The sequence below is a fragment of the Myxine glutinosa genome, chromosome 4 (genome assembly GCF_964187855.1).
Source record: "Myxine glutinosa chromosome 4, kmMyxGlut1.1, whole genome shotgun sequence".
Taxonomy (NCBI): Eukaryota; Metazoa; Chordata; class Myxini; order Myxiniformes; family Myxinidae; genus Myxine; species Myxine glutinosa.
The window spans coordinates 47,899,315-47,919,205 of NC_136264.1; the positions used below are offsets into that span (position 1 = coordinate 47,899,315).

Genomic DNA, 19,891 nt, shown 5'->3' on the forward strand with positions numbered 1-19,891 from the left:
AGGTCATATTATGGCCTCGATCAATAAAGGTTAATCAATAGCCTTGATTCTTATTAGTCCCCTACCAGTGTACACCGGAGGGGACTATAGGTTTGCATGCCGTCCCTCCGTCCGTCCGTCTGTCCGTCCGTCTGTCCGTCAGTCCGTCAGTCCGTCAGTCCGTCAGTCCGTCAGTCCGTTACGCAAAGAACAGTTTTCCGGACTTTTTTTCTAAACGCTTAATGGTAATGATTTCAACCTTGGCACATGGTTTCCTCATGATAAGTTACAGATCAAGTTCGAACTTCACGACGTTTCGATCATTTTTGACAAAGTTATGGCACTTTGAACTTTGGGAATTCTGATAATTCTGATGATCCTTAACTCAGTGCATTTAAAGTTATAATTTCCTTTAAAAAACATTTTCTCTGCAATAATTGGACCGATTGAGATCAAATTTTCACCGCAGGGGGGACTCGGTCTGAAGAATATTTTAATGGTAATTATGACGTCACAGGTCACGTGGTTCGGCCGCCATATTGTTTTTCGTGAAAACACGACAACCCCTTTTTCTCTGCAACGGCTGAACAGATCGAGGCCAAACTTTGCAGGCAGAATCGCATACCCAATACGAACAAAAAAGTCAGCGAGCATGACGTCACGCATCCCATGGTTTCAGAGTTACGACGTTTTTAAGCATGAACCTTTAAAACCGAGCCCCTCCCTCTTTTTTTATCCAATCGAGGGGAAACTTCACAGATCTGTTCAGCATGTCAGTCTACTAAAATGTCCTTTGGGAATTTGCGATAGGGCACGTGGTTTGGCAAATATCGTTAATTAAACGAAAATATTTTTTTAAAATGGATATCTCTTGAATCGCTAGTACCTCAGACCGTGAGTTGGTAATTATATCATTCCCACAGTGCAATAAATGCAGGCCGCTCCACGGAGCGACCTTGGGGGCTTATAAACGAGGCGAGGCGTGACACACATGTGTCTCAGCATACCTCAGATCAAGTTTGAAAACCAGCATCAACCGTGCATAAATTTGCATATTCGATCATTTTTGACAAAGTTATGGCACTTTGAAATTTAGTAGGGGACATGTATTGCAGCGCAATACTCAGAATGCTTGTTCATCATAATGCTGAAGTTCTAGTTGAAGCCTTTCATAATTTTTAGGCTATGAACTTCAGGCTCAAATGAGATTTATAATAAATAAGAAACAGAAATCTTCGCAAATCAAAATGTGTCACATGCATCCTCTGCTCCAGCATCGCATTCCAGCAAAAGAACCCGCCTCACAAAGAGAGCCGCTGACTTCGGGAAGATGGAAAGGAATATCCGAAGCATATTTGAGTCATAAATGGTGAACAGATTCATGGCCACATACATCTGATGGCACATCAAGGTCCCAATGGATCGCCTCAAGCATTTCAACTCTGTCTTCTCATATTGAAGCTCGCTGCAATGGATGCTTCATCATGATGACGACTGGTTTTACCGAGCACCCCTTGTCGTAGTATCAATCAAGGATAACTAATGGTACATTTCCACTTGCAGTTTGGGGCATGATGATGGAGCTTATCCATGACATAAATTTGTTAATCCAGAACTATGCTTGGAATATCCAATGCCATGCTCCTTTCACTTAAAAGATAAATATTAGAGGAGACCATATTGGTTAATGGGCGCACGTTTTATACTTATGGGCGCACGATATCTAATCACAATGTTTGTCCATAGAAAGTCCATCAATAATATTGAATAATGTGATTGATATGTAAGGTCGAGATCCATTTGTAGATGAAGAAAGGTTATGGATGTTTTTGGAAGTCATCACAACATGAGTGGATGAGTTCTGTTGATATGTTTGGGAAAAAAAGATTGTACGTGTCCCACAAAACATGATTATGTGTGTCCCACTAACAGGGGTGTACAGCGTCGTGGGCTCACCAAGACAGTTTGAGGCCGGAGTGTTTGCCTCGACAGAATCCCTCGGCGTACCGATGGACGTTGAATTGCGAGACGCTGGTCTCGGAGGAGTTTGGGCGAGGTGTCACTTGGAACCCGGTCGTCAGTTCGAGCCGAGCGATGAACAACGCAGCCTTTTGGAGAGGGATGGGTCAAGGCGCTGGCAGGTAAGGCACCTTTTTGCATTAAGCACTCGATTTTATGAATCTACGTGCGGAGAGCTAAAAAACGCAAAAATGCTGAAATGCTCTCGTAGCTTGACGATGGTGGGGAGGTTTTCGCGATCGAAGTCTTTTATCGTGACTGCACATTTATTTATTAAATTTGTGCCTTTGCTGAAGTCCAGAGAAGAAGTTGAAGTTCCTCGATTTTCACAAAGTGAAGGAAAAAAAAATTTCAGCTTTTGTGAACTTGTGAATTTCCATACAAATTATACGAAAAAAAACATCATTCACCATCAAGACGAAGATGATATATTTGAGAACATTTGTTACACATGACATAGTACCATGTTAACTTTTTATACGTAATTTTGTCATAACTTTACAGGCAAAGGGAATATAAAAACTTGGGGATCAAAGGAACTCATGAGTCATTATAAGGTTGTTTGTTTAATTTTTGATTAGCCAGACATGTTCCACATTCTATATGATTGTTTTCATGACAGAATGGAGATTGTTGTGCAAAGCAAAGCAATAGATTTGTGCTAGTAGATAAATGTGCATTGTAAACAAAACAAGGCACGAGAAGGTCCAAGTAAACGAAGCAAACATCCAGGTTTCATGGAAAGCTGAGGACAGTAAGTGTTTGATGTGACATAGTGGGACGTAGATATAACATGCCATGTGATGCAAAAACACACACTGTCATCATTTCATCACTTTAAACCACGAGGAGCATTGTAGAGAACACCTTAGAATGCATTGCTGCTGTTTGCACCACATATTTACTGAACCAGAACCCCGACATCACCATATCATTCTTTAAGGTTCTGCCAATTCATCATGGAGTTTGAGATGCTTCTGTATGTGATAATATTACTTGTATTTTACAGAGTTTTTATACTTGTTTCACAGTCTATTTGAGGTCATTTGTATGTCCTAAATGCACACAAATTAAAACAAACAAGGCATACTTGTACATTGAGTAAATATCTCTCATTCTTTCTCTTTCACTCTCATTCTCTCACTCACTCACTCTCCATCTCTATCACTCTCTCTCTCCCTCTCTCTCCATCTCTATCACTCTCTCTCTCTCACTCTTTCTCCATCTCTCTCCATCTCTATCACCCTCTCTCTCCCTCTCTCTCCATCTCTATCACCCTCTCGCCCTCTCTCTCCATCTCTATCACCCTCTCTAACTCTTCCTCTCACCCTCTCTCACCCTCTCTCACCCTCTCTCACCCTCTTCCTCTGTGTCTCTATCTCTCCCTACCTCTTTCTCTCTCTTTCTCTCTCTTTCTCTCTCGTTCTCTCTCTTTCTCTCACACACACTCTCTCTCTCTCACTCACAGTGGAAGAACACCATGGTTTAGATTTTATGATAGATTTGTTGTGTAATTTTGAGTGTTTGATGTTTTGTTGGGTGAAAATACAATTGGTTACTCAAAGCAACAGATTTTAGTTTCAAAAATTGCATTTTATTTTTGGTCAAAATCTGCATCTATCCTTTATGTCAAGTCTTCTTCCGTATGTATGGAATCCGTAAGTATGTCAAATCTTTAACTTCAGTTTTAACACAAATCGTGCGATAAGGACAAAACTGAGCAAGCTCTACATTCATCAGAGTACCACACTTTCACCCTCCTACAAGTCATGTAAAAAACACGGCTTGCTATACCGGTCAAAACGTGACAAGTCTGGTCGATAGACGACAACCCTGAGTTGAAAAGACCAGCAGCCTTGGTTTTGAAAAGGCAGCATAGATTATGTGAGTTTTGGACGAGTCAGGTAAGGTGGTTGATCGAGATGTGGCTGCTGAATCAGATGGTTCAAATCAAACATATATGACCTATGGACAAAGATCATATGTATATATATGTATGGTGTTTCAAAAAAGTGGAATATTTGAACGTTTTATTGCAGAACATTACAAAAGTAAGCAAGTTCAGTGATACATTGGTGGAGATCATGCACCAGGCCACTCATTATATTTATTTTAATTGACATTTTGAAAGTGTGCTCCACCTCTGTTCAAACAGGCTTTGATTCTGACTCCAAAATTCCCTACAACTCGTCTGCAAGTGGCTGGAGCAGTAGCTTGGCGGTAGTCCTCCATCTCCTGCTTCAGGACAGCCAGGGTTCGAGGCTTGTTGGCATAAACTTGACCTTTGGCAGCACCCCAAAAGAGAAAGTCCAATGGATTCAAACCTGGGCTGTGGGGCACCAACTCAGGTGCTGTGCCCAAGCGGATGACGCGATTTCCAAACAGCTGGTGGAGCAAGTCGATGGTTTCACCTGCAGTGTGCGATGGGGCACTGTCCTGCATGAACCATGCAAGTCAGAGTTGGTTTGGAGACAGCAGTTGAGCCAGATCAGCATGAAATCGGCGTAAGACCTCGCGGTACCGCTCGCCGTTGTCACCGTCTTACCATTGGCGTCCTCGAACAAATACGGTCCCAGCATACCCCATCTGGCATTCAATGCATGGAAGCAAGTGGACTTGGACCCTTTGAGAGACATCTCAGACACCTCCTCATGGGTCTCAGCACCCCCAGAAGTTGTTGTGAATGTTGATAGCCCCATTCAAATGGAAGTGTGCTTCATCACCGAACGACAAGGAGTTGATCCAATTTGGATACCTTTCCATTCATTCACTGAACCAATCACACATTGTTATTCGTCTTGCCATATCATCCAGAGTTAGTTCATGCCATACATATATGATGTTGGGGTAGAGTTTAAGTTCAGAAGTGAGAATACGCCACACAGGTGAGGCTGAGATCGGCAGTTCTCGGGAATGCCGATGGGGGGATTTATTAGGACTTTTGATAGCAGAATCTCTCACAAGATCAATGTTCCATTGGCCCTTGGTAAAATTTGGTGGGCATCCATTGTTGCCTTTATTTTGACTTTTCACGCTTCCATGTGCTTGGAAGTTGTTGTAGAGCAATGATAGCCCATACGCAGGTTCTTTAATGGCGTCTCCTTTCCTACTCCTCACCACAGCTCGTACACGTCACTACCGGTTATGCCTCATCCTTTCCGGGTCATCATGCATTCATTAATATTCATGTAACTCCAATCACATAACAACTAATGATTTAAAAAACCAGAGAACATAGAAAGCATGTAATTGATGGTAAATATTATGAATACTGAAATAAGCATGTATGAGTAATTGATGGTAAATATAATGAATGCTGAATCACCACACCACATGTATAAACGAACGTCACACATGTATGTACATATAAGATATTTTCAGGTCGTCTTTAGGTGGACCTGGTGACCACAAACACACCTCCCTAGGTTGTCGAAAGCATGTTCAATCAGATATATGTCTGAAGATTATGCAGGTCAAGGGAGTGATGTTATGATCCTGAAGGGCAGCGTTGACAGCATGTGTAAGGAGTGAACAGGTGTTGTCATCAATAAGGATGATGTTTGGACCTTACCTTTGGGGCACTGAGAGGGAATCGTCTCATCCTTCTATCTGACATCTTATATCTGCACATAAATTTGAATTCCAGCACATACATCAGATTGCACCCAGAAAGGTGATCATGTTTATTACTGGCAAAATTAGCTAATTGCTCCTGACTCCCTCTCTGGACCCGAGCATGTCCATTATTAAAGACGAGGCAGAATCTTGATACATTCGTCAAAAGTGGATGATGCTAATGATTCAATCTCCTTTTGTGACGTCATTTCACCTTTAGGTTCACTCTTGTCAATGGTGGGTGCTATGTTAGAGGGATGCAAAAAATGTGGCCTTTTGGGCCTCATCCTGTTCCAAACTGTCAAAATATGATGGTTCGTTGCTCTTTTTAGGGCAATGAGAAAGCAAACTTGAAAAATGATGTCTTCTGATAAGGGTGCCAAGATAATGATCCTCACGAGGAGTTGCACCCCTTGGGTAATCTTTTTGTGGTGTCTCTGTCTGTCTAGTCTGACTATCTTGTCTGTGCCTTAGACATGGCTGCAAATAACATTGCACTGGGGGAAGCAATGCAGTCTGAGTCATCCCTCCTTGAACCATCCCAATTGCGCGACTGCATGAGCCAACTCATTTGATGTAAAACGACGGCTTGCCCTTCCTAAACTAATATAGGCCACCTGAGTAGCCAATTTATAGAGGGCATTAACATAAGTCCTGTGCAGACATGTATGTGGGTTCTGAACATTTTTAGGGCAAAAAAAATGTATTTCAACCAAAAATTTCAAAGCAGTTCTCTTATTTGCATCATTTACAATACATCATGGTTATATCGCTCGGATATATTGCAATTGCACTGGCCCGTAGGCTGAGGTCTGAAGCCTATATGTACTGCCACCTGCACAAGGCCCGTGATGCCTCTCGGCTCCAACCTTTTGATATTTGATGATCCTTTAACAGTTGTTTTACACTGAAAGGAAAAGTGATAAGGCATGGCAATTGTGAATATGAGACCTCCCAAGAGGTATTGGGCTTATCAGAGCAACAAAATGGCAGACAATGATTTTCCTGCTGACAGTTGTGGGTGGAGTCAGGCCAGATGTCCAGCCAATGGGTTTGAAGGCTTCAATATGCACAAAGCTTCATTATGCTTTATGAATATGTATGAATGAATGAATGATCGTTTTAAGGCCATTTTGCGTTTTAAGGCCATTTTCTCCACTAGAGTGGGGGTTAGCCTTGCGGGCCCCAAGACCTCATGGTTCCCTTTTTGAGGCAATATTTTTATGCCCTTCCTGACGCCAACCCTTAATCGCCTCTTACAACAAAAAGGGATACAGTGTACCTATGCTAAATCGGGGTACACACCAGGATCATTCATCCCAGCAAGCTGGTACTCAATTTGCCGACCTCGGAAGGATGACTGGCTGAGTCAACCCCCCTGGTGTTAATTTAGCGATCGACCAGGATTCCGAATTCAGGATTCTTGGACCCCAAGCCTGCACCTTAACCGCTAAGCCAACACCAGGCTTTTTATAAATATGTACATACGTATGTATGTATATAAATATTATGATTGGAGTTGTTGGGAAAATTGCACAGCCAACTAGAATAACTACAACAACTTCCACTGATTTTGTCATAAACGGGACAGTGGAGCCATAATCTCAGGGAATATGAGGAAGTCAATGGGTTACAGACTAAACGTAACCAGAGACTCTGTGTCATGCTCTATCCTGTTTGTGAAGAAATCAGTGGAGTACATTTTACTGTCAGACTCCAGTTTACGTTTGGGGATGCGTTCTTGAAAAGTGCAATGAATATATCAAACAACAAAAGCACTTTTTCTCATAAGAAGTAATACGTTCCTAACATTGCTACTTTAAGTATATATTTAGCTTTTTACTTATGACATTACACTTTTTATTAATGACAGTTATGTTAAAGTACAAATATGAATACATAAATTAATAAAAATTACCAGACATATTTAAATAAAAAATAAACCTCTTCTGGAAGTGGTCGAAGGTGGCAGTACATCTTATTCTTCCTCCTTCTTCAATGAACGCGGCCATATTTATAGATCGGAGTGATATTATTAACGATATTATTAGTTATTTAGTGGTATTAAGTGATATTATTAGTGGTATTATTAACGTGACGACATATTTGCGAAATGACATAAAAAGGAGCGACATAAACCGGGGTATTACTGTACTTGGTGCAGGTCTTGTTTAGCCCTGCCATTTTTATGAGCTTCTTTGAATGATGGATCCCAAATGTCAAATATATCATTGAACATCTAATACAAATATATATATACTTCTGTAATGTGTATGGATAGATGAACAAAATTGCATAATAACTATTATAGTATTAAGGTATATATATATATATATATATATATATATATATACTTGTGTAATATGTATGGATAGATGAACAAAATTGTATAATAACTATTAGAATATTAAGGTTTGATTTAGTAATTCAAACAAACTCTTGAAAATGGTTGCAAATCTCTCCGCACATTCATTTTCATGTCAGTTTTTTATTTTATTTTTGCACAATAACACTCATTGTCGAATGATAAACGCATTAATTCAGCGAATCGTCATTCACAGGCGATGGAAGATTGTTAAGCCGAGCCGATTATCATCACAGTATGTTTCCTGAATGAATGTTGTTCTGGTCAGAGTACTCTGGTAGTAAAATTGGTTCCATTCAAAAGGAGCCTTCCTTTTGCTGAATGCCTTTACGAAATATAACGCAGGTGCACGACCTTTCGTATTAACACCAGCAGGGGAAAGTGACCAAGGAAATAGGTGGCACAGCTTATTCTACAAGTTCATTAAAAAGGCAGGCTGCGCCGAAGAAAGCCCCTTTTGTTTGAACTCCCGGTCGACTTGGGAGCATGTCGCTGCCACAGCATCGAGCCCCGGGCAGCCTTCTCGTCGGCGTGATTTATCTTCGGCCTTTTGGGCCTCGTTGCCAAAGCTCAGCCATCTGCGTGGACACTGTGCTGCGGAAAAGGCTCTCCGTAACGGGGTTCTCGCACTGCGCGGATATGCCGTAACATCAGGTGGAGCTTCTCTTATGAAATCAATTAACAGCATTTGTTGTTGGCTTTGCAAGTGGTGCACCATGGTATTCTTTTCACTTATCTTCATTTTAAATTATCTACTTTAAATTCATCATCTTGTTGATGAGTGGTTCAGGTTAGGGTTAGGGAATTTCCTCAAAAACTCTGAGAATATTCTCTCTTTTTTCACTTTTCTATCAATGCAGGTCTTTTATTTAAGGCCTATCCTCGATGAGGTCTATATAGTCCATGACTGGTAGTAAGGGCATTTTATGAGATATTTCACAAATCTGTTAACTAAATTGTTACCAAAACATTTCTTCACCAATATGTTTGTAAAGGTGTGTAATAACATGTGTTAAAATGTTGAAGTTCAACTCCCGTTGGGTAACCCAGAAAAAAAGCTGTTGAATTCGGGTACCGAAAAATTATTTTCGAGAATTTTTATTTTTTTTAATCGGCCCTTAAGTAACTTATGAGGGGTCAAATAAGGGTTTTTCATGATTCTGAGTTGATTGTTAACATTTATATTTTCACTTTTACATTTACACACAAAGTAGCTTTTATTTCACATACATATATACACAAAGAATTAAGTTAAGCACCCCCCCCCCCGTTTTTTTTACAACCTCGCACATTACAAGTTTGTTGTCGTCAAAACAGTGTAATATACCCATGATATTGCTATATTTTCTGGAGAAGTGATATTATGGTCACATAAAAACATAACAATCATGCCGTTTTCAATATTTTATTCTGAATAATTTAAGGTGAAATTTTTTGGGAATTTTAGGCATATTTTCACCTCAATTTAAGTATGGAGCTATAGGTCCATCACGGACAGTGTGGATGACGTTTATGTTTTCTAACGTACAGTCATTGTTCTGAGAAGACCTCTAGCGATCTTTGCGTCAATAACGTGTGTAGGACCCACGTGATCGGATCACTGACTCAACCAATCACTTTTTTTCACTTTGATCACTCAATTTCATCAATGGATAATTGCTAATGTCATACCAATCATTATTTGATCTCACATACCTTAGAATATATGCCAATGTATACATATACACAAAGAATATATATTAGGGGGTGCTTACCTTAATTCGTTGTGTAGGGGTGCTTAACTTAATTCTTTGTGTATATAATACTCAAGAGTTATTTCTCATTCACAATGTCAGAAGTTTCAACAGTCATTGTCTATGTCTTCTTCAGACTCAACAACATCATGACTGCAGTTTCTGCATGTAATGCCATTACAGACTCCACAGGCCGAGATGCACGTGACCCCATTCTTCTTGCAGCTGCATCGCCGGTTGCTGCAATCTCCATGACAATTACAGCTCGTGAACTGCAATAGCTCCTCAGGAGCCGTGGGGTCCAGTGTTGGAACTGGCTCATACCCATGCACACCTATTGTCCATCCATAGTCACTGGGGTTCAGAGACATGCTCTGTAGAAGGATCCAGTCCCGGGTCTGCAGGTAGGCACGGAGTGAATGTTGTGCAGCTGCACCCTCTGTTGGAGGTAGAGTCTCTGGTTTGATCACTCCTGCCGCTGCCTTCCTTGAGAACATGTTGTACCGAATTTCACCCAATGTCGTATCTCGTCCATGGTAAATGTACTTGAAAATCGCAGTACCAGCCTGAATCACTGTTTCCTTGGTGGCTTCTGTGTCAAGGAAGATGTCGATGTACTCAGCCGCGTCCCCTTCGCAAAACCTAAAAAAAATGGTGTTGGTGTTGAGGAAGATGGTGTTGAGGTCATTAGGGTCTCCTTCAATAACTGGGAGGAACTCGATCTGTGTGCTCTGCTTTGCATCATTAGCATGGATTCTCTTCATCCAGCCATTCCAGTTGGAGTGTGGGAACTCAGGATCGTTGGCTTTGATCACCCACCCCGCTGCCCAGAGTGTGTCACCTGGAGTGAGGAGTGGCTGATCATGAGCCAGGGAGGAGGAAAGCTCAGCGAGGGGGAGAAACATGATCGCGTTCGTTCCTATCTGTTTCTTGTTCGTAAATGGAATAATCTTTACTTCAGTTCCTCTCAGGATCTTAGCTTTGTCGAGTGCCTTCAACTTCACCCGGGGGAAAGCTGCTGTTGTCTGTGGATCTGGCAAAGGTGGTGCCGGAGAGGTGACTTCGATCCAACCCATTGAGTGAAAGGGAGTGTTTCCGTGAATAGAGACAATGTTTAAATCTATATTGTCTCCAACAAACTGAGTGACTGCATTGTTTGTTTCCCCAACCTCCATAAAGACCACCTGATCATTACTTGACAATTCACTTTCACTGGCTGGCACTTTGGCTGTCATCACTGATTGATCCTCAAGCGCAGCATCAACCGCAACCTCATCATTGATTTGTTCATCGGTTTCCTCCACAATGGTGTCACGAGTGCCAGAAGTATCTGGAACATCATCTCCACTCCTACTATTAAGGAAGCAGTATTTGTAGTTTTGTGTCTCCGTGTAAGACTCAGTGTATCCCAGCCGGTGGAACTTGTTGAGCATCCATTTTGACCCAAATCTATGATCAAGTTGTATGGCAAGCCCCATTTGGTGTGGCAATACTCCAGACCGAGGTCGACAGGCCTTAATAAAATTCTGCCCCCAAACGGCAACTCTTTCGTCTGTCTTGACAATCGGTCTCAAGAACATCTGAAGGCTTGCAGGAACAAGTGTCAGCTGACTATCGATGTCAGTCATACTGTGTGTGGTGGAGTATGACTTTGGACCTAAATCAATCAAGGCAATATCATTGGATATGAACTTGAGTGCCGTCTTTATGATCTGAGTCTTCTCATCTCCATGGTCAAGATTAGCATGATGCTCTCGCAGAATATTGTCGGTGCCATCTTTGAGACAGAGTACATCTGCCCTTCTTTCCTGTGTTGTGAAATACAAGGTGTCTTCGTATTTCTCTAGAAGTTTTATCTTTAGCCAATGCTTTGAATAAGAAAGGCTCTTCTCTGGTGACTGATCAAACTCCTGCAGCTTTTCATGGACTTGGTCCATGTTCATTACCCCATGCTCTAATTCTGAGTCTAACCATTCGCAGAATTCAATAAAAACTGCCTCTCGCTCCTCATCAATACTCCTCTGTCCTCTCTTTCTTTTTCCTTCCTCATCAGTCTTGGACAAACTGTCACCTCTCGCAAACATAAGTTTGCATCGCAAATGGTACAGTGTTTCTTCTGCTACCAAGTCGTTGATCCCTTCCAGGCGTCCAGTGACTTCAGTGCCCCAGTCATCACCGCGACTCCGTGCTGTCTTCAGCAAGCTTGCCTTCAGTGTATCTGCAGTCAAATTATCTGGCACTCTGTATTTCTTTCTAGCTTGTGCTGGATTATTTTTGTAGAGCTGGGCTGGTTGGTTGCAAAGAATGCATACATCCTTATACAGGAGGTCAACTGACTGTGATCTTCTAGAACTGCAGCCAGTTGATGAACTGAACTCACAAGTAGTGCGTCTTCTCTTCAACTTTGATGACTCTTTCTCTGCCTTTGATGCTTGAGCTGACTTCTTGGTGGTTGCAACAAAGTTGTTGTACAGATCATTTTTACACTTCTGGTGGTACCTCAGTTTTCCTTCCTTTTGAGCCTCCTTCATACGTTCCACAACAGTAACATTTTCGACAGTTTCTGCTTGTTTCAATAAAGTTGAGTATCCCTTTGGAGTTGCCTGTATGAGCCTTTCAGCTGGTGTATCCGAGCGTGCACAGATGAAGCAATTGAGCACAGGTGGAGTAACGTCTTCATCCATATTGCTAGACTCCATGTCCTGCAAAGTAGAAAATGAGATATATTTAGAAATTATTTTTCCACAAAGGAGTGTCTGTGGTGAAATATAAATGTTAACAATCAACTCAGAATCATGAAAAACCCTTATTTGACCCCTCATAAGTTACTTAAGGGCCGATTAAAAAAAATAAAAATTCTCGAAAATAATTTTTCGGTACCCGAATTCAACAGCTTTTTTTCTGGGTTTCCCACGGGAGTTGACCTTCAACATTTTAACACATGTTATTACACACCTTTACAAACATATTGGTGAAGAAATTTTTTGGTAACAATTTAGTTAACAGATTTTCATATGTTTCCCTTACTATGGAGCCTTCAACATAAATAAATAAATTAATATTCATCACCTCAGTGATGAGCGGTTAGTGTTCGGGATTTTATTCAAAAATTCTTTCACTATTCTCTCTTTTTTCACTTTACTTTCAATGCAGCTATTTTATTTAAGGCCTATACTTGATGAGGACTATATAGTCCATGAATGGAGCCTTCAACATAAAAAATAAAAAAAAAATAAAAAAATATTCTTCATCTCAGTGATGAGCGGTTAGGGTTAGGGATTTTCTTCAAAAATTATTCGACTAATCTCTCTTTCTTCACGTTTCTATCAATGCAGCTCTTTTATTAAGGCCTGGCCTCGACAACGACGATATAGTTCATGACTGGAGCCTTCAACATAAATAAATAAATAAACAAATAAATAAATAATATTCATTATCTCAGTGATGAGCCATTGATCTGAACCCTAAAATGAATTTGCCTCTGCCCAGAATTCTAGTTTACCTTCTCTGAGCATTTTGATTGATATGATAGGACATCTTGATTGAATAACCATAAAATTGTAACAGGTGTATTTTTACTAGAAAAAAAAAAATGCATTGTCCTAAAAAGTAGCATTTATGAATCGGTCCGGTGATTTTGATAGCAATAAGGATATTGCATAAAATCACCAGTGTCACAACACTCCATAATATTAAAACAGCTTGTCTTGAAATCGATTTATTTTTCCAATACAGATTGCTTGTTGCAAATGTCTTGTGGAAAAATGCGGTCATGGAACATGTAACCACGAGTGGTTATTTTAACGACAAAAGGGACACCTTAAACTGCGCACTATGAACAGACTAGTTGACTAGAACGGCACTCAGTAGAGAGCATACCTCCGCCTGGTTGGCCATATCACTCAAAGGTGAACGATCACTTAAAAAAATTAATAATTCTCATATCCGAATCCATAATCAGATCTTCACCAAAATCGAATATATTTGTCCTTGTCAGACACGCAACCGGTCCACCAAGTTTCGTCCAAATCCGTCGATAACTTTTTGAGATATCCTGATATGTATCATTTTTGGACCTATCTCCCAATGGTGAAGAATCACTTAAAAATTAAATAATTCTCATATCCGAATGCATATTCAGATCTTCACCAAAATCGAATCTATTTGTTCTTGTCAGACACCCAACCGGTCCATCAAGTTTCGTCCAAATCCGGCCACAACCTTTTGAGATATTTGGTTCACAAACAAACAGACAGACAAACAAACAGGGGTGAAAACATAACCTCCATCCACCTTTGGTGGCGGAGGTAATAATTGGACCTAATAATGAGAGCTTCTTCTGCCATTGCTTCCCTTCGATCCGCAGTAGTACAGCGTATGGAAACTTGCACCGTGCGTCCATGTTTTGTTTGGCACACTTCGTTATCAATCTGAATTTCTTCACACACTCTTCTTGCTGGTGATACGACTTTATAAGTTTGCATATCAGATCACATCACCAAACACATGGCAATAATTTTGTAGAAAAAATCCTGACAATAGTACCGAAAGCTGTTAGTTGACCCATCTGAATCGGTGTCTCACGATACTGGAATCCCAGGTTCAAAACCCAAATGTTCACTTGATTTTGCCGGTCGTCTACTAATGCCATTGTAATCCGTGGAAAAATACACTGTGCAGTTAACTCCTTAATTCTTTGTCCTGTATCTGATTTATGTACAAGCTCTTCCACCAGTTTTTGGTCACCGGTGAGAAAGAAGGAAAAGGCTTTTTCAATGTAAAAAAAAATTCAATCATTTAAAGTATTCTGTGTTATTTTAACTTTCTAGCAAAAGACATTTTTTGTTCAAGTAGAAAACCCTGAAAAGTGTTTAGGCACTGCCTGATATGACTGATCGTTTCTTCCCGAACACACCCATCAATTACCAGAGCTGACCCTTTTTGAAACCCTTCTGGAGAAACTCCGAGTTTGATGTGAAGAAACTTCGACCAAACAAAAGACGTGGCAGAGAGCAGAGAGTATCCGGGCTGAGGCCAATCTTAATGACAGATCAGCTGGGAATTCCAGCGGAAATTCGATTGTTCAGCAATCCTGAAAGGGTGCGGGCATGAGGCGGCTATCTGTAGCCGGGCCTTCGTCAAAGCCTCAGCCTTGTTCTTACCCTCTCAGCCGTCTCACAATCCTGCTCTCCCCTTAGCTTCTTTTCTCCAAAAACTTTCTTTCAGGCGACAGCTGGACTGTCATAAACTCTACAGGCAGCCCCCCTCCCGCCCCCCAAAGGACTCAGTCTACAAATTGAAGCAGCCTTGCCGTAAAGCATCATACAGCGATTGCAGATTGATCCTTTTGTGCTCACTAAGTGTAAAAAGTCCTGTAATCAGCTTAGCAATGGCATTTTATTAGATATTTATTTCTTCCTCTCTTCTGAGTATAATGTCAGCCGGCTAACTGTTATTATTGTTTTGGATGTAATGCTCATGAGAAGGTGATGATGATGGCATGGTGATGGGGCTGTATCGACATGCACCAGCTTAGCAGACAGGGCTTTCATGTCTTGTTTTATCACATGAGAGGGGGAATGACATGGTGAGATTGAGACCAAAAGGAAATGAAGAAATGAAGAACAGAGCCGGGCTAGAGTAGGAACAGGGTGTCCATATTACCCATCTACCCTCAAACAATAGAGGCTTCCTAATCCATGAATGGTCTCGTGGCAAAAGCAAATGAACCTGAAATACCAGCGGACTGAAGTGAGGGAGATTTCTATCAGGTTATTCAAAAAGCCGACCAAAGGCTCCATAAAAGGAGGAATCGAAATGGGAAGACCCAATGAATGCAGTGGATAAGAATTCAATTAGCAGATGCTTTCAATCCAAGCTTCTTATAAGTCTGACCTTATTGAGGGACCTCTTTCTTTGGAAGGCATTCTTCCCCTGCCACTGACCCCATTCCCAGTCCAGCAGTTACAGCACTATTTCAAAACGATAATGACTGGACAATTCCCTTTAAGTGTTGAAATGCTGCGGGAAGGTATCTTCTACACAAAAATTCAAATGTGACAAAAAATAGGATTTTAATCAAATGTTTACACAGATAAATATGTCTTTCTAAAATTGATTTCTTCAAGTTTCACAGAAAAAAAAAGATTTTTATCAACTAAAATTTGATAAGGATTACGCTTGCCTTAGCAAATGAGGTACATCTGATATTTCGAGCATTTTCCTTTCTGCAAAGCAAAATGTTAGTGTGCTCAATGTCGGCTGCAACTCACTTCCCAGCTCTGACGAAGGCCTGATGCTCGAAACATCAACCACACCTCATTCCCCATCCATGTGTGTGTCAGTTCTCAGGCATATCAGAGCTCAACATCAGTCTGATCTGAAGTCCAATCGTTCAGGTCTCTTGCCATCCAGAAACATGAGGGAGTTGGTCATGGCTGTCACAGGTGCATGCAGTGTCCCCATTTGTTCCTTCATTCTTGAAGGATGGAATCCTCAAGGACACTTCTCATGCTAGGGCTGACTGCCTAACTCTGTTTTTGCAGAAAAGCTCAATGTCCTAAATAGCTCTCTTCCTGTACATTTTTTTTTTTTAAACCTCCAGCATATGAGCTTCACTTCTGCCAAGATGGAGAAGTTCCTAGCCATTCTTGACTCCTCCACTGCTGCTGGAGCTGACAGCACCCATGATTTATTTATTAAGTCCTATTAATGTGCATATTATACTACTCGGTGTCTTCTGCGGGTATATCTGAGGGCCATGTACCAGCATAATGAAAACATGCTACTGTTTCCCAATTCTTAAGAAGGGTGCCAAAATTTATGCCATCAACTGCAAAATAGTACGTCTTCTCAAAGTAATGAAATCAATTATTGCAGTACATCCCAAAAGTCATCTTGTCATTTCACCACCTCCATCATCTTGCTTAGTACTTGCCATACATGCCTTAGTTGCCATACACTCTTGCTTAGTACATGCCTTAGTACTTAGTACTTAGTACTTGCCAAAATAGTACTTGCCATGAGCCGCAATCTTAAGAAAAATTCAACTCTGATCTCTCTTCTATCCGATCATCAATTTGTCTTCTGTCAATGTTATTCCTCCCTGTACATGCTGTTTCTGCTGTGTCAGCGTTGGATGGACACCTTCCGTCTCGAACAAGAGGCTAAGGCCATCCCAATGGACATCTTCTCCACATCTATTTGTTTCTGGCCTACTGCCCCTGCTTTAAATAAGCTGTCTGTTAATTGTATCCAATGTCTTCCCCACCCCTCTTAAGGGGCTATCATATTTCCTCCATACTATCAAGTAGCTGGGAGATTTGGATGGCATTCTCTCCCATATTCAAGCAAGCATTCCTTCAGCTACCATTCCTTTATGGAACTCCAGCTAGCATTCCAGCAAACATTCTGAGGCAGTTCTGTTCTTCATTTCGATCTATGAACTCTCTTCGATTTTGAAAAATCGAATGAATCATTTTTTATATGACCTCACCCTGTGCAGGAATGTTCCATGCATCTCTGCCAAGCAGAGAGTGGCAGCTACAAACGTCAAAAAGTCAGCAATGTCAAAACAGCAATGTCAAAAAGGGTAAAAAGGCAACGTATTGACAGTCAGGCATTGGAGCCAATTTGGTGGTCAGTTTTGGGGACAGGTACAGTCTCTGGAATTCCAGAGCTTCACCTTCAGCTATCACCTGTCTTAGGCAGAATATATCTCCAAGCTGGCCTCCAGGGCTGGCTGCTTCCTCAAAATTATCTGCTGCCTCAAAATGATCAATTCCTTCCTCAACCGTATTGTGCTTGTAATGGTGTGCAAGGTTTTCATCTGAAGTGTAATGTAATATAATATACCAATATTATATAATATACCATCTGCGTGCTCCTACTTCCCTTCTTGCCTTCCTTGGGGCCTTGGAGTCTGAGACCCTCTGTCATGGGCATGGGCATCCCTCAATAAAAGGTGTGACTCAGGGTATAGCTCTTGCTCACTGCAGGCAGGTTAGTGTTCTTGCAGTGTTTTATTGGCTCTCATCTGATCTTCCTCTTGCCTCTTCTCCAGACCGACCCTTAACTTCCTCCCCACAGCCCCCGCTCTCTCAAAGTCACCAGTTTTACAGCAGAAACCCTAACTGTTACATTCCACAAGTCGAAGTTTAATGCTCACCTCCATTCTTCCTCCCTCCCCCACCCCATCATGCCTCTTATCTTGCCTATGCAACCTTCTTCTTCAGTCAGGTAATTCATGCTCTTCCATGACGCCTTCACACCTGTTCCCTACCGCCACTGCATGGGCTCTACCATTTTGTTTTTGTTAAGTTTTTATTCGCCATCGAAACTTGACCTCCAAACTATCTCTTTGTGCTTTGGGACATCTGTGTATTATTGTTCACTCGCCTATCCTAAGCCTGGTGTTGGCTTAACGGTTAAGGTGGCTGGCTTGAGATCTTCGGGTCTTTAGTTTGAGTCCCTCTTGTTGAATTAACACCAGGTGGGTTGACTTAGCCTGTCATCCTTCCGAGGTTGGCAAAATGAGTACCAGCTTATTGGTAACGTGCACTGCATCAGCGGCACAGCCACACTTCCAGAATTGATGCAACCAGCAGCCACAGGCTGCATTTGAAACAATTTGCTTTTTTTCTTGCTTATTTATTTTCTTGCTTAATTTCAACTTGTTTTCTTTTCTTGCTTATTTATTTTCTTGCTTATTTATTTAACTTGCTTATTTTCTTATTTATTTTCTTGCTTATTTTATTATTTATTTTCTTGCTTATTTTCTAATTTCTTTTCTTGCTTATTTTATTATTTATTTTCTTGCTTAATTTATTATTTATTTAACTTGCTTATTTTATTATTTATTTTCTTGCTTAATTTCAACTTGCTTTTTTTCTTCCTTATTTATTTTCTTACTTATTTATTTAACTTGCTTATTTTCTCATTTATTTTCTTGCTTATTTTCTCATTTATTTTCTTGCTTATTTTCTCATTTATTTTCTTGCTTATTTTCAATTTGCTTTTTTTCTTGCTTATTTATTTTCTTGCTTATTTATTTAACTTGCTTATTTTCTTATTTATTTTCTTGCTTATTTTCTAATTTATTTTCTTGCTTATTTTATTATTTATTTTCTTGCTTATTTTATTATTTATTTTCTTGCTTATTTATTTAACTTGTTTATTTTCTTATTTATTTTCTTGCTTATTTTCTTATTTATTTGCTTGCTTATTTATTTAACTTGTTTATTTTCTTATTTATTTTCTTGCTTATTTTCTTATTTATTTTCTTGCTTATTTATTTAACTTGTTTATTTTCTTATTTATTTGCTTGCTTATTTATTTAACTTGTTTATTTTATTATTTATTTTCTTGCTTATTTTCTTATTTATTTGCTTGCTTATTTTCAAATTGCTTTTTTTCTTGCTTATTTATTTTCTTGCTGATTTATTTAACTTGCTTATTTTCTTATTTATTTTCTTGCTTATTTTCAACTTGCTTTTTTCTTGCTTATTTATTTTCTTTCATATTTTGTTTAACTTGCTTATTTTCTTATTTATTTTCTTGCTTATTTTCAACTTGCTTTTTTTTCAACCTACTTGCTTATCCTTGGTGCCTTCATTGGAGAAGAATCAAAAAAATAATAAATATATATTTCCCTTTTGACTTAAGGCAGGGTTCCAGAGATGGGATAAAACATTGTTAATCAATATTTAATCATTTTCTCTTGTGCCAGAAAGCAGGGATATTTTAATCCACTTGAAGTAAAAGCACTGGAGGCCCAAGCAAGCTGATCTAATCCTTGCCTTGTTTACATTAACTCACCAATTATACTAACCCACAATATCTTACATCAGGCCATCTTCAATAGCTTTGAAACAATCAACAGCCAGTAATGAGGAAATTCACAGGATGCAACAAAATGAAAGAGTAAAAAGAAAAAAAAACACCTTCTCCATACATTGGAAAGAGACAGCCAACCAAGCGAAGCTAAAAGGCCTTTCCCTGTCCCTCACAAAGCCTGCTCTTCTTAAGGTCATCCTGTTCTCACGCAGGCCCACTCCTCCTAGGCCCTGGTTCAGAGCGATTGCTGTGTGAAGTAGCTCCTTTGGCCGGCATGACATTCTGCTTGTTAGAAGTGGGACAAGAGCTTCCGACATTAACCCTTTTCTTGTTTGTCGGCTTCAGC

General features: G+C 40.2%; 2 protein-coding genes across 6 annotated transcripts in view; both read left to right on the plus strand.

Moving 5' to 3' along the window:
* Positions 1–19,891, plus strand: part of LOC137424619 (MDS1 and EVI1 complex locus protein EVI1-A) — a 519,764-nt gene that overhangs the window by 210,942 nt on the left and 288,931 nt on the right. For all 5 annotated transcript variants that reach the window (XM_068112249.2, XM_068112250.2, XM_068112251.2 and 2 more), the window contains exon 3: positions 1,912–2,120. In XM_068112249.2, the coding sequence (XP_067968350.1) occupies positions 1,912–2,120 (209 nt within the window). The remainder of the gene's footprint in view (positions 1–1,911; positions 2,121–19,891) is intronic.
* Positions 1–19,891, plus strand: part of LOC144891596 (uncharacterized) — a 710,104-nt gene that overhangs the window by 156,445 nt on the left and 533,768 nt on the right. The gene's annotated exons all lie outside the window — the stretch shown is intronic.